The sequence below is a fragment of the Canis aureus genome, chromosome 11 (assembly GCF_053574225.1).
Source record: "Canis aureus isolate CA01 chromosome 11, VMU_Caureus_v.1.0, whole genome shotgun sequence".
NCBI lineage: Eukaryota > Metazoa > Chordata > Mammalia > Carnivora > Canidae > Canis > Canis aureus.
In genome coordinates this window covers 17,887,854-17,903,950 of record NC_135621.1, presented here as the reverse complement: position 1 = coordinate 17,903,950, position 16,097 = coordinate 17,887,854, and the positions used below count along the sequence as shown (strand labels likewise).

The 16,097-nt window shown below is 35.7% G+C and overlaps 1 protein-coding gene across 14 annotated transcripts in view; it reads left to right on the top strand.

The window, feature by feature from the left end:
• KCNC2 (potassium voltage-gated channel subfamily C member 2) overlaps positions 1 to 16,097 on the top strand; it is a 229,603-nt gene that overhangs the window by 153,926 nt on the left and 59,580 nt on the right. For 10 of the 14 annotated variants that reach the window (XM_077913870.1, XM_077913866.1, XM_077913861.1 and 7 more), the window contains one exon: positions 15,091 to 15,201. The exons of the other annotated variants lie outside the window; for them this stretch is intronic. In XM_077913870.1, the coding sequence (XP_077769996.1) occupies positions 15,091 to 15,201 (111 nt within the window). The remainder of the gene's footprint in view (positions 1 to 15,090; positions 15,202 to 16,097) is intronic. 14 annotated transcript variants of the gene reach the window in all.

The window sequence follows — 16,097 nt, the reverse complement described above, 5'->3', positions numbered from 1 at the left end:
AAACCCTTACTATTACTTCCAATGTTATGAGGAGGACATTATAGTTCAAGCTTTGTTTTTGTAGGAAAATATTAATCTTAACTGTATTAGATTTGTATAACAACAAAATTTTGTAGCAGAATTTAGTGATGCAGAGAACAAATTTTATTGTGACACTTTATACATTGGCTAACCATAAAAAATAGTGCCAAGCAAATGTTGATGAAATAAAAAAAATAATAAAGAAGGCTGAAATGGAAATATTACTATCACACAGTTAGGTCTTTTGAATTATTACGATATTTCTATAAATGAAGAATAAGGCCTTACTTTCCATAGATATTTGATATTAAATATTTCAAGATAAAGTTTTGATATATTTCATATTTTTCTTTGTTGGTACAAATAGGATTGTAGTAAATTGAAAATATGAATGTAATTTTACTTAAGAAAGGAAATCCTGATCATATCAAATGCTTTAATGAGCATTAAAAAATTAAAATTTTACAAACTAATAATTGAAAATATAAATATTTATAATATTACAATTATAATATTTATAAAAACTACAAATATTTAACTCTAGGTAAAAATCACATTTATTAATTTCAAAAGTGTTGTTAGAATTAGATCAAGATAGGACTTCACCTGAGTCACCCCAGTATGTTGAATTACTACATTCTCATTGCTGTTGGGGTCTTTTGAAAAACTGAACCAATAGTTGTTGACTGTTACTGTTTAAAATTAAAATTATTTTTTCAAAGACTAATAATTATATGTAATTTTAATTTAATTTTGTATTTCTGTTTTTGTCAACTAAATATTAGCTTATAAGAAAATCAAATTAATGATGCTCAAATAATAAAGAACTTCACTGTTTTCTCTTTCCACCTGTCTAATTGTCTATGTTATATGGGCAAATACACTCACAGTTTAATAAATTTTACATAATTTTTGTATAGTATTTGTTGGTGCTATGCCACATACCATGGATATGAAGTGTAGTGTATACACAACCTAAATAACATACACAAAATATCTTCACCTAAAGTTGTAAAAGGCATATTTTAGTGGAGAGTTAAGTCCACAATATTCAAGTGTGAAACTTCAAAATTAAAAAAAAAAGGAGAACATTTTTTGATTAGTTGAGTTCAAAGTTAAAAGCCAATAATATACACTGTCACAGGAATAAATAGTATTTTTGAATATAATTCCTTTGTCACTCCAAAGTCTACTTTTGAAATCATCCATCCTGTTGGCACCACTGACAACAGCAGAGCAAAAATTCAATGGAAGAAGCTTTAAAGTATCTCCTAATAATACCAGTAGTAAAAAAATTAAAAACGTCATCTCTATAATATGTATGATTTAGAGAAAAAATTATTTGGTCTTCTTACTACAATTACATGGAATACGTAATATACTTCTTGATCAGCAGAATTTAGTATACTAAAGCTTTTTTCCCCTGGAAGTGAAATGTCATAATTATTTCAGAAAAATTGGGACCAAAAAAAAAAAAAAAAAGAAAAATTGGGACATCTTATTAAAATAATCATATCCACAGCATGAAGCTGCATCATGGAAGTTGAAAGGAATTATGGGGAAGTGATATTGTCCATCCAAAATTTGGTTCTTTTTGGCTTTAGAATCTTTTAGAATCTAATAAGAGATTGCATTTCATAGCATCTTAGAGTAGTGTAGTAACGGAATAAAGGAGCTAATAAAAGGTATTTTGAAATCGAGTTTAATAGAAATTAAGCAACATATCTATCGATTTTGCTTCTGAGTATTTATCTATCTGGAGATCAGTCTAGTTTCAGAAACAATGAAAATTTCAAACTGGATGGGAAGGGTTTTTTTTATTGTGTTCCTCTTTTTGTTTAAGAAGTCATTTTAGGCACTTACAGTTTATGAAATCATTTTTGTAACACCAAGAAAGTGAAAATTACCTAGTCTCTTGTTGTTAAGGTTCAGCATTCATCCAAATTGTCATGAATCGTTTGTTGGGGAAAAATAATAATTGATTGTGATAATTAACATATTGGCAAGCTAAGGAAATATGGGCATACTTGACCGGTCTTGCCTTTGCATTTCATTTTTCCCCTCTGCTTCTTACCTGCCTAAACATGTTCATGATAAACTGTGAAAGGATATGTCTCATCTCTGGTCCATATGCATGTTCTGCTCCAAAATGTATAATAAGAAAATTAAGAACAGGAACTGTTTTATTGAATTTACCACCAACATTGTCAATGATTATGTACTGAATGAAGTATTTTGGGTGATTTAGTGCGTGAAATGAGAACTCACTGCTTATTCTGCTTCGACTCCCCCTTCAGCCTGTTGATAACACACACCTACCACAGGCTGCCTCTTCTTCTTGGTGTTGAAGGTCATTGCTGTACGCCAAAAATTGCCCTTCGGGGGGTCAGACAGGCATATGGTACTCTGGGAAGGCTAATAATTTGGCATTCATTTGAAGCTGCTTTCTTAATCCATGACTTGAACGTCTGGTGACTCCTAATTTCTGACTTCTCCTAAAACTCACTCAACACGCAGTCTTCTCCATCTCATTGCATGGCCTGCAATTTTTTCTTGCTTGTAGACCAAGACCCCATGGTTCCTCAGCTGCTCCATCCTGAATCTGATGCTGTGTCCTTCCTTTCAGATCTCTTTCCCCACTCCATGTTCCCACCCTCCTAACGCCTGTCGTCTTTCCTCCGCCTACAACAGCCGGGGCCATGATGCTCTTCTCTTCTTTCACCTGGTGCCATGAACCCCACAATCTGTTTTTACTGTAAGTTAGCTAATTTAGTGCTGTCGACTGAATTATGTCTCCCCTTTGCCTCCCAGATGCATATGCTGATACCCCCAACTGCCCGTGTGACTGCATTGGAAGACAAGGCCTTTGCGGAGGTAAAGTTAAGTGAGGCCATAAGGAAATGACTCCATATAGGACTGGTGTCCTTATAAGAAGGGGAAACCTACTAGGAAGGAGCACACATATGAGAAAGGCCATGTGAGGATACAGAAAGAAGGAAGCCATCTGCCAGCCAGGAGGACAGGTTGTGCCAGAAAGCAACCCTGCTGGCACCTTGCTATCGGGCTCTAAGGAAATAGATGCCTGTTGTTTTGTTAAGTCACCTTGCCTCCGATACTGTTAGGGCAGCTTGAGCCGATCGATACATCCAGATTATGATTCACTTTCCTGTCAATTCTCTACCTCCTTGCCTAAGTGAAACCTAACTTTTCCTGAGATTGCTTTCAATTAGCGGGCCTCCTTTTGCCATTTTCTTGAAAAGAAGTACTTTTCATTTTCTTCTCTGCTGCTATGTTCATACCGCTCTTGGGAAGCTTTCCTCTCTGGAAGTAATTTGTCACTGGAGTCTATGCTTTTAGGTCATTTCTTCTCGTTGAAAAAAGCCCTAGAACTCTGAATCTCCTTCAATCTTTCTTGTTAGCATTAGACGTTTCCACCTAAACTTTTTTTGATGCTATTCTCTCTGTCAGTATCTACACAAACTCACAATTCTTGAATTTACTCATCTGCTCAATCCTTTCGTTCCACTTTACCGCAGGTCACAACAGTGATGGAGCTGATTTAGGTAAAGGCCCCGTATTCTGGACAAAGGAAGACAGTGGTAGTTTTAAAATACTTCCCTATTTCTTGATATTCCTCCCTTTAAGAAGTGGAGTCTACTCTGCTGTTGAATGTGGGCTGCCCTTAGTGATTTGTTTCTAACAAATAGAATATGAAGAAAATAATAGTACGGAAATATTTATTGACTTGAATTACAGACTCTTGAACAACCTATAAAGAAATTGCAGAACAGAAGAAGCCAAACTCTAGGGCATTTTTCAAAAATCCTGTGAAGGGTTATTTTTTTTTTTTGAAGGGTTATAACCATTTGAAATAATAATAGTGATTTGTTTCTAACGAATAGAATATGAAGAAAAAAATAAAAATAAATAAATAAATAAGAATATGAAGAAAATAATAGTATGGAAAGTAACTTCTGAGACTAAGTCATAAAAGGCATTACATTTTCGTCCTTGTTTTCTCTTACTCTCTTGAATCCATCACTCTGGGAATGGCAGCTGGCGTGTTAGGATGTTGGGAAGACAGGGAGCCCTATGAAAGGCCCACATGGTAAGAAACCGAGGCCTTCTCTCTACAGACACTAAGGATTTGAGGTTTCCTGCCAATGGGCTGTGAGTGAGCTGCCGTGGATGCACGTCTGCCAACTCCAGTTAGACGTTCAGATGGCCGTAGCTGCTGGCCAGAACCAGAACCGCGAGACAGACTACCCAGGTCCCCCCTAACCAGTATGAAATTGGGATAATAAGCATATGTTGTCTTAAGTTGCTAAGTTTTGGGGTGATACTTACACCGCCATAGGGAACTACAACAATGTCCAGAATCATGGGGACAAGAGAATTGGAAGACTGGCAACTGCTCAAGAAGATGATTGGCCCTTGGCCTCCAGTGAGTTAGTGAATTAGACCCTGAAGTGAGGAGAGAAAGGGAAGCACCAAGATGACCTCTCCGTTTCTACTTGAGTAACGGTGTTATATTTGCTAAGGTAGAGAAGATGAGCGGAAGAACAGATTTGAAAGGAAAGAAATAAAAAACAGTTGGTAAACTATTTTGACATCATGTCCTGTGACAATTATAACAAAGCAGTCTACAGCTCAATGACGTCAGAGGCTATAGATAGAAATTTGGAATCATACGCAAATGCATATAGGTTTTAATAATCTGACCACATCAGGTCACCTAGAAATAGAAAAGGGTCTGGAGCCAAGTTCTATGCCACTCCAACATTTGGAGGTCAGATGGGAGAAAGGACCTAGCAAAGAAGACAGAAACGTATTGTCCAGAGAAGTGGGAAGAATGTAAGAACCTGGTATCCTGGAAATGGTTTAGTGAGAGTGTCTCAAAGGGGGATGGTGACCTTCAGCGACCTTCAGGGTTCACTGCTTTTTGAGAATGTGAACATAAAAATATCCATTAGAATTGCCAACAGGTTTGCAGATGATGACCTCCCTAAGAGCCAGGTGCTCTCGTTGGAGAAATACGAATGGAAGGCAGACAAAGGTGGGTTGATGTGTGACTCAAGCGTTTTGTTTTTTCCTGATTCGACTATATTTTACATTTATTTTGAGTCATTTATTTTCTTGCAGAAATATAGATTACACGCTCCTAGAGCTTGTCTTGCTTTCTCTGGAATCTCACAGCAGAGGGCCTTCAAATCATAAGAGTTGGACAAGAAATATTTATTGACTTGAATTACAGACTCTTGAACAACCTATAAAGAAATTGCAGAACAGAAGAAGCCAAACTCTAGGGCATTTTTCAAAAATCTTGTGAAGGGTTATAACCATTTGAAAGGGACGTTGAGGTATGGGGGTTTCTTTTCCAGGCCTGGTTCTTTAAAATTTTATCCTATCTAGAGGAATTTTCACATTTGTAAAATCAAAATCAAGGCTTACTGGATGTGCAAAACCTGTTCAATGGGAGTTGGTGGCTGATTTGTTTAGTATTCTTAAAATGTGTGGCTTATTCAGACAAACAAAAAACTCCCAAAATGGCAAAACAGAAGAAAATAAAACAAAGCTTAAAATTCAGGCCCTGGCCAAATTGTTGAAGTTTTAAAAAGGAAAGAATAAGGTGATAAAATAATAGAATATGAATGAAACCCTGAAGTACAGTTTATAGCTATTTCTTCCCAGTCAACGAAGAGCTTTCCGCACACAGTTTAAAAGACGTGTTTTACCTTTAAGAAGGTGCTGTTCTAGAGAATGCTTATGGACTGCATTGTTCAGATTCTACATGTGGAAAAGAGACACTTCAGGTTTCCTTCTAAGTCAGCACTGTGCAAGCTCAAGAGAATATTAAATGTAGTATTTCCTAGCTATTAAATATTTAGAAGCCTTCCTTCTGTTGTCTCTGTATCAAGGACAAGTCCTGTAAACCTTATTCTGAAAGCCCTGAAATGAGCTAAACAGTCTATGAAAACAACCATTTCTTTCTTTAGCTAGAAAATAGAGATTAAGAAAAGCATATCAAGGAGGAGAAAGAACCCAGCTCACACTTGTCCATTCGTGCAAATTTCAGAATTTTTTAAAGATACGTTAGGCCCAAGATGTATAGTTAACTGTCCAAGCAATGAACCCACGTTGCTTACCAGCCTGATACTCATTTGCTTAGTTATCTTTTCCTATGTAGAATCAGAATTTGGTTATTATGCCATTTACTTTATAAGGACCTTGAAAAAGTACTATATGTAAAGATCCACAAGACAAATCAGGAATAAAGCTCAGAAATTTTATTTTCCTGGCTTTATTGCTTTTGTACTATTGATGACCAAACTTTAACATTCACGTATGCATATCTCCATGTATATATGTGTATAAAACACTATTTATAGGAATATTGTAGTATTTATTTTCTTAATATTTGTGCTCAGTAGAGTTAAAGATTCTTGTTTAAAAAAAGATGAATTCAGATACAATATATGCCATTAAACAGAGAGCTTTGACTTTAGTCTCTATGCCTCAGTTTGCTTTTTCTATAAAATGGAATAATAGAATCTATATATTTTCTGGATTATATATATATATATATATATATATATATATATATATAGCCATATATATATATATTCTATATATTTTCAGGATTAGGTGCGATGAAAATTATTTTTTAGGACAGATGTGTTACTGAATATTACCTCTTGTATTATTATTATTATTATTATTATTATTTTAGATTTTTAGATACTTATTTTTATTATTTTTGGTTGCTACTTTTTGAATGGCAAAGGCAGTATTGCTCCTGCCACATTAAAGCTATTACTAATTTTTTAATTATCACTTATGAATGTCATAGAACTGTTACCAAGGTGATGGTCATGAATTTCTTACTTTCATGATGCCTCTTAGGACAGCAGATACAGAGTTAGATTTTGAGGGAAGAATTAGTGAAAAACCTTACAAAACAAGCATATAGTTACCCTAGATTGCTGATTGGTTATGGGTTGAAAATGTTTGGTGCTATATTAGTTGAGTAGCTTTTTGTGTTTTCTGGAATTAGCACGTTTCACTTATTCTTAAAGCAGAGCCCCCATTTAAAAAAAAAAAATTGTAATGATCCCTGTAACTGACTTCAGCCCTTGAGAATGCAATAATGTGTGTGTGTGTTTACTTGCCATTCATATTTCTCAGCACCTACTAGTTTATTAATCCCTTGAAATCTGGATTCTTTCCTATTTCTTTACCAAAATGGCTTTATCAAGGAAAACTAATGTTGGTCTAATTATCTCATCCAGTAGACCTTTCTCCATTTTTATCTTCTTTGAACTCTGCAGAAATTGACATTGTTAATCTCTCTTGCTTTAAGCCTTGCTTTCCTTTTTATCCCTGACATTGCCCTGCTCTTGTCACTCAAACTGACAGTCTGTTCCCTTATTAGTCTTCCTTTATACTTTTCTTTCTATTCTATTTGTTGTTTTCATAAGCCTTCTTAAAAATCCCTTTGGAGGAAGTGATTGAGCGTAAATAAGTGCAAAAAAAAATGAGTTAAACCTTATTTTTGGTGTGGCCATAGTCTTTGTTATTACTTCTTATCAATATTATTAAGCACTAACAATGTTATTGACATAAAATGCAAATAAAAATTCCTGCTTGTGTCACAAGCTTGTGCTTTACCAAAGGAGCAGAAAATAAAGTATTATAGAAACGAGATAAGTGCTATCATAGAGATATGAGTAGGAAACTAACAAGAAAGTGCTTAATTTTGCCTCAGACTTCAGGAATTTCAAAGACCAAGTGATTTCAGAGTCGAGTCTGAAATACTAAGTAGTTCTTTGCCAGCTATACAAAGGAAAAAGGTATATTTGGCACAGAATTAGAGCTTCTGGTACATCAGCCAAGATGGTGATATTCACAGTAGAGATGTATGGAAGGTGCACATAAAGAAATTTCTTGAATGATGTATTAAGAGCATTGTGTGTCCTGTGATGGGAGCCATTAAACTATTTTAAGCAGATGAGTGATATAATCACATTTGTTCCCTTGAAGGAGTGCTTAGTCTTCATAATCTAGGAAAAGCTAATTAAAGGCAAAATAAATATAGGGAAGGGAGAAAATACTAGAGATATTTCAAGTCTGAGAATTTACAGGATTCAGTGATACAACAGATGAAGGTGTTGAGGAAGAAAAAAAAAACAGAATCTAAGTACTAAGCTGGTTAACTGATAAATGATGGTTCAGAATAAAATAAATATGTAATGGAATAACAAGATCAGATCTGAGTGACACATTGGGAAGTAGAGTTTGAAGTGTCTTCTAAATCTTCACTAATAAAATGTATGATAATCCCTGTGACGGTTAGTTTTACGTGTCAACTTGATTGGGCTCACAGATGCCCACATGGCTGGTAAACATTTTTGGATGTGTCTGTGAGGGCGTTTCTGGAAGAGATTAGCATTTGAGTCAGTAGACAGAGTGTAGAAAATCCCCTCACCAGTGTGGGTGAGCATGATCCAATCCTTCAAGGACTCAAATAGAACAGAAAGGTAGAGGGAGGGTGAATTCATTCTCTCTGCTTCAGGGGGGATATCCGTCTTCTCCTGACTTTGAACATTGGAGCTCCTGGTTCTTGGGTCACCAGACTCAGACTGGGACTTAACACCATTGACTACCCTAGTTCTGAGGTCCTCAAGCTTGGACCAGTACTACCCTACTGGTTTTCCTAAGCCTTCCTCTGGCAGACAACAAATGGTGGGACTTCTCAACCTCCTTAATCATGTGAGCCAATTCCTCATAATAAATCTCTTACTATTTATATATATAAATATTATATAAATATATAAAAATAAATATCTTACTATTTATATAAATATATATTTACATTTATAAATAAATTTATATTTATAAATTATATTTTTATTAAATTATATTTAATATATTTGATTATTTATTAAATAATTTATATTTATAAATATAAATATATTTTTATATTTAATATATTAATATATATTAAATATATTTTATTTATATTATTATAGTTATATAAATATAAAAAATATATATATCCTGTTGGATCCATTTCTCTGTAGAACTCAGACTCATATTATTTTGCCATTATATCATTTGTTATTTAATTAAGACTGAAGAACTCTGTGGACTTGGATAATTATGGCAGGTCACCCACAAAAAAAGGTGTAAACTAGAGATTGACAGTTTTGAGCTATCACTGATGCATTGATGGCAGATGAAATCATGGAAGATGAGATTACTAAGTTTCAAGCAATTCTAGTATTTAAGCAGTTGCTACAGATATTTCTGGTTATTCTAGATTTCTGTGACCACTGAGAATTCCTTAGCTTAGCATTCATTTTATTCATGACAGTTTTAAAACTATTAACACGATAAATGCACATTTTTATTTATTTACTTTATAATCTAGTAAAGCAGCTGATTGTGTTGGAGATTGCTTTGGAGACCTTGTGATCTTTGTATAGAGTTCCTGGTGGGCCCTATTAGTATTTATAGGAGGGTTAGGAGATACTTATTTTCCTGGATTAGGACATAACCTAGTGATGTAAGCAAACATATTTTTAATGAAAATAATTTTTTTTAATTGAAGTAAAACTGGCAAACCATATCCTATTAGTTTCAGTGTACATAATAATGATTCGATATTTTTATACATTATGAAATGATCCCCACAATAAGTCTAGTTGTCTTTTGTCACCACATAAAGTTATTACAGTATCATTGACTATATTCCCTATGCTGTGCATCTCCATGATTTAGAAAAATATATTTTTTTAAAGAATAAAATTTCTAAAAGAGGAAAAATAAAGTGAGAAAAGTGGCATTGTTTTACATTTTGCAGCTCTTTCTCATGTCTGATTTAATAGAAAGTGGGCTAGATTCTCATATCTCCGTGGTGCATTCAATCTGTTGCAATACCACATCATGCAGCTTCTGGAAAACTCTTCTGTAAACTAGTAAGACAGTGAGAATGAAAAAGGCAAAAGATATTTTAATATTATTTCAAGCTAATTTTGATTTTATAAACCCAAGAGAATGGTCTCTGGACCCCTAGAAGTTCCAAGCCACACTCTAATAGCTGTTGATACAGTTAAATTGCTTAGGCAAACATTAAGGTGGACCCTACTGGATTTTTAATTACAAAGCCAGTCAGTCCCTCCCTATTTTAAATATGACTTTTCTACATCTTGTAATGAAATTACCAATTATCCAGGAGTTTTTGTTTTGTGGAATGGAATGTAGAAAATTTGATTCTGGGAGGAATCTGCAACTATTTGCAAGAGCACCCGATATCTTCAGACAGAAGAGGAACTAGACTCCAGTATCCTCTCTCTACGTAGGCATACCTGCTTAAGTAGACTAGGGTGGATTGGAAGTGTCCTGACCCAGGCTTCATAGCAAGGAAGAACAAATATCCAGCAAACAAAATGATCTGGAGGAAAAAGGAATGGTCAGTAAAGCTCTAATTTAAATATATAAATGAGGAAGGAGAGGGAAAAGCGCAGTCCACTGGAGCTATGGCTGGTCTCGGAAGACTCTCAGGACTTGGCTATCAGTGTATATGGTTATGTTTTAGAAACGATAACTGAGCAAGCAGATACAGAAAAAGAGAATGATAACATTTGAGACTGAAGCTTGGGATTCCCAGTGTTGCGCCAGGATCTGGGGAGGAGCCCCCGCAGCTAGACAGGCACCCCTGGTGCTCTGTAGAGTACGTGTTAACCACAGTGCTGGCTGTCATGTTGAAAGAAGTGGACTTCTCAGAGTCAACGAATCTTTGGCAAATGTTTGTAAGCTTGTCCCCTCCCTTCACGTTTGACTAACATTCTCTTTGTGTCCCTTACTCGCCACTAAGTTAAACCAAAGATTCTCAGATAATGTAATTTGGAAAGTGATTGTTAGCCTCAAAAAGACAGCCTAGGGCTTATAGTAGATAAGGTTTAAAAATGTGACCAGCTAGGTATTCCTGGATGATGGTGTAGGTCATATCATTCCAAGACAAATTGAATCATTTAAAAATAAATTTAAGACAAATTAATATATGTTAAATATGGAAATTTTGGAGGGAGTTTTCAATAACTGGAATTCAATAGTTGGAATAATTACAATACCATGTTTATCTTATGACATGACTATAATCTGATATTCTTATGACTAAAGGGGTAAAAATCTTCAGTCCAATAAACAGTTGTAAAAATTATTTTCATGCAATGTATTGATTATGAACACTATTTTTAGAGAGAGGACATGCATGCAAGCTTAGAGGGAGGAGAAATAGGAAGAGGGAGAGGAAAAACCTTAAGTAGGTTCCATGCCCAGTGCAGAGACCAACAGGGAGCCCAATGCAGAGCTTGATCTCACAACCCTGAGATCATGATCCGAGTTGAAATAGAGCCAACACTTAACCAACTGAGCCACACAGGCACCCGAGAAAACACTTTATTTAAACTTCATTGTGAGACTTAGAGAAGTAAAATGATACCGTGTTTTCATATTTAATGATTTTTTTAAAAAAATTTATTTCTTTATTTGAGGGAGTAGAAGAGAGAAAGCACAAATGAGCGGGGGCAGAGGGGAGAGGGAAAAGCAGACTCCTTGCTGAGCAGGGAGCTGGATGTGGGGCTCTGTGTCAGAACTGTGGGCTCATGACCCGAGCCGAAGGCAGATGCTTAACTGACTGAGCCACTCGTATTTGATGAATTTTAAATCTAGTGACCTAACTTTGAACACTATAATTTGTTGTGATAATATTAACCTTATGTGCAAGCCTCGCTTGCCTGTATCCTGAAAAATTACACTTGGGTGTGAGTGGATAGGCCAAATATAAAATTCAGGGAAATCAGCCTGTGGCATAGAAAAAAAAATATAGAAAGAATGATGTATATTTATATTGGATAAGCTATCAAAAAACACAGTGGAAAGTATTTATCAGTGGTCATATAAGTCTCAGTGGCCAAAAGCAATATTTGGGTATATTTCTTGATTTGAGAAGCCTAAACATTAAATTGTTTTATATCTATTTTATACCTATCTATATAATATATTCATATCTATATATAATCTATACCCATGTATATCATACATATCTATCCACACATATAAACACATTTTATACACAGATATAAATATAAAATATATAATGTGTTGTAAACACACTAAACACACACATGATCATACACAGTTACCTTAGCTTGATCTTCACCTTCTTCAATGATTTCTGCTGTTAATAGTCATGTATGTGTATGGTATCCCCATTGAGGAAAGATCTAATTCAACATCATAAATGCAATAAAGTTTGTGGAATGCTTTTAAACAGTAAAATGTGAATGAAGGGAAGTGGATTTTACCAGCCTCAAAAGAGGCTGAAGCAATTGCCAAGTCTGCATGGGGCCAGCAGATGCTGGGCTCCAGTTGTCCCTGCCTGATTGGCCCTTGAGGATAGTCTTATTAATGAAAGAGACTATTTTCTTTCTCTAGAGACCACAGTTCTATGAACAACACCACATTCTTGTTAATTATGGTAAAGCTAGTACATAAGACTCGAACACATACATAATTAAGAGCGTTTGCTAAATTTAAGATGCTGTAGAAAAGAAGAAAAATGGCAACGTGCCAATGTGTAATTTCTATGGAGTAATAAAGTCAGCTTGACGGTCGTCAAGGATGAAGATCCAAGTTTAATCCTCTTTTGTATTTTCTTTGAATTTTGTTTAAAAATGAAACATAATACATGATTAAAAATTTTATAGAAATTTTACACTTTAAAGATATTTATAGAATCAGTTGTAATTTTCCGTTAGCAACTCAGTCACACAAGGCCACTCTTCCCCTCGGACATAAGCGCGGCTGAGAGTGTAGTGTTGCTGTTTATTTGCACGTGTTAGTTGTACCTAGAGCAAGATGGTGCTAGGCTCCGCATATTGTGCTACAACCATTTTTTGGTTTAATATGTTTAAACCAAACATATTCCTTTATGGTTTAACATGTTTAAACCAAACGTATTCCTTTATGGTTTAATATGTTTAAACCAAACATATTCCTTTACGGTTTAATATGTTTCATTGGATATCATCCCATGTCAGGACATGCTTAGCTGCCTCATTCCTCGTAATATGCTATATTGTGGACATACCATTACTCACGGACATTTACTGGGTTTTTTTTTTTTTTTTGACAAATAAGTGAATGTCCTTCTACATATATCCTTGTACTTTACTATAAACATTTTACCAGAGTAAATTCCTAAAAGTGGAAATTTTGGATTGGGTAGCACTATGAACTCTGATTCTTCATTATTGGAAGTCCTTGCTCATGTTTTATTTTTTATTTTTTTTAATTATTTAAGAGAGAAAAGTAGAATGGGCAAAATGGAAGTGAAGCATTTCTGTTTGGAAAATATATACTGTCCCTAAAATGCAAACTAAAAATAGATATACTTCATGTGGAATTGCAAAAACAAATTCCTTGGGGGGTGTGTGTGTGTGTGTGTGTGTATTTTTTTTTAACTAAGTGTTGCAATTCATTCCATCTTTGTGACTACACGCATCATAGGGCAAGGTGGGTACACAAGGCAAATAAAGCGAACCCTTCTCCCATTTAACCAGATACAGTATTTTGGCAGTTTTATGATAATACAAGTTGGCTTAATTGACTTGGGGCGAAAGCTGGTAACAGCCAATCTTTGCAATTTAGGATCTTCCTCCATAGTTACTCCAAGGATCTTCATTCCTACTCTACGCTATGAGCTCTGAAGTTTTCACATCCCCTCTGAGCAAGGACCCCGACGTGGGCTCCATCCCAGGACTCTGGGATCATGACCTGACCTGAAGGCAGACTCTTAATCGCTTCTTTGCCACCCAGAGGCCCCAAGCTTTCACATCTTAATCTGAAATTTGAGCACTCTTCTTAAGGCAGCAAGTGTCTGTTAAAACTGTCTCTCTCCACTACCCCCCACCCCTGCCACCTGCAATCCTAATAGTATATAAAAATAAAACCATCCTCCCAATCTTTGATTGGGACTATCATGCTAAGATCCCTTACAGAGCATTAGCTCCCTGAGACAAGAGAGATCCTAACCAATTGCTCCCGTGAATAATAACCCAGAACAATGTACCTAACGTCCTTCGCTGCGAAACTCAAGGGGTCCCACAACCCTGATCGTCCCAAGTTTATCAGTATTTATGGATTTTTAAAGCTGATCTCAGACAAAGTATTGCAACCATAATCCTGATAAATCATTCAGTTTTAGCACATGGGGTTCCCGCAAGATGCCAGAGCGAGAGAAATTATTTCAAAGCAAAGAGTGATGGTTCATCATCTTTTACAAGTGAGAGGAAATCAAAGAGGAAAGAAAACTCCTCCCTCCTAAACGTCTCATCAAATCGATGGCTATTTTCACAGCCTTAATTGATGAAAGCCACTGTCCTCAATTTCCTGATTTGAGGAGTCTCTTTTCAAGGTGACTGTCAAGGACAAGAAGAGCTTTCAGGCTTTTCTTTGCCATGGCCCATGAATTCCAGTCCTTCAAGATGATTCGATTCCCATGGAAGGATTGGATTTCAGCGGCCATGGCACAGTCTGTGTTTTAGGTGACTTGTCTTAAAAAAACGTTAATTTCTAATTCTTAAATTATCCCATTGACTTTTATTTTTAAATATGAATAAGTTTTTTTTCCCCCTTTAAGATACAGGTTGATGTTTTTATTATTTTTATTTATTTATTTTTTTAGGTTGATGCTTATAATTGGGAAATAATAGGATGAGGTGACTTTAAATTCTTAAATTTTAAATTATTTATTTATTTATTTATTTATTTATTTATTTATTTATTTATTTATTAAAAAAAAGAGACAGCGTGCATGGGAGGTAGGATGCAGAGGGAGAGGGAGAGAGAATCTTAGACGGCCTCTACCCTCAGTGCATAGTCCTTCATGAGCCTCATCTCAGGACCCTGAGATCATGACTTGAGCCAAAATCAAGAGTTGGATGTTTAACCCACTGAGCCACCCAGGTGACCTTCCTTTTTTTTTTTTTCTTCTCTCTTTTTGAGGTGACTTTTAAAGGACAGATTTTGGAGCCAGTGGAATTTTTACATGCCAAGTTACATATTTCAGAAACATCTTCCTTCACTAATGTCACAAGATCTGAGCACCTTCCTAAGGTTAGTTAAGCAATAGGTGTTACGTTCTTCTCTTTGCACAATTTGTGGACACGTAGAATAGGTAACAAAAATGTATGAAAACTGCTACATCAGTGATCCTGGGCTGGCAGCGGTGCCCAGAGAAAGACCCCTTGATCAGTCCGGTCCCTGTCGTGTTTGGCATTTTGGAGCCAGTTATAGTGTTCGGGTATGTTCATCTTCATGCTACGAGGGAAGAGAAAATGATGAAACAAAATATGGCCTGCTTTTGCTCCGTCTTTCTTCTGTGGAGATCTACTTAAATCTTTGAACTGCATTAGATTCACATAATACCTTCTCTGTAGAACTGCACTTGGAAGCCTTCCTCTCCATGGCTGCTGATGAGAAATAAAACTAAACTGAACTAAAGCAGAGTATTGGGCCCTTGGCCAGTCCTGGGCACTGGGCTTACAGAGAGCAAAGGCTGCTGGTCGCCTCCGCCAGCCGGTGTTAGAGCAGCCTGTGTCCCTTCAACTGCCGGGCGGGATATGCATTCAGTCTGCATGATAACACCTTCTAGAAAGCTTTCTAAATTTTAATTATTTAACATGCTTTATTTTATTTTCGTTTAGTGCCTGCGAGAGTTTGTGGTCCTATCACAGGGAGGGGAGAGAAAGAGAGGGATGGCAATGTGATTTTCTTCCCCGACTCCTTGATAAGGTGCCATTAACTGAATTAACAGAACTGCTACTAATGGGAACCTTTGCACCTCTAGGACCGTTTCAATTTGCCCCTGCTGTAAATTTGGCTTTTTTTTGCATCCATGTGCATATTTTAGGGTTTCATTTCTGTTGTTTCTCTTTTCTCAGATCATTTTTATTCCCACTAGAATGTGATTTATCTTATTATTTTGTTAATTAATTTATTATTTTATCCTC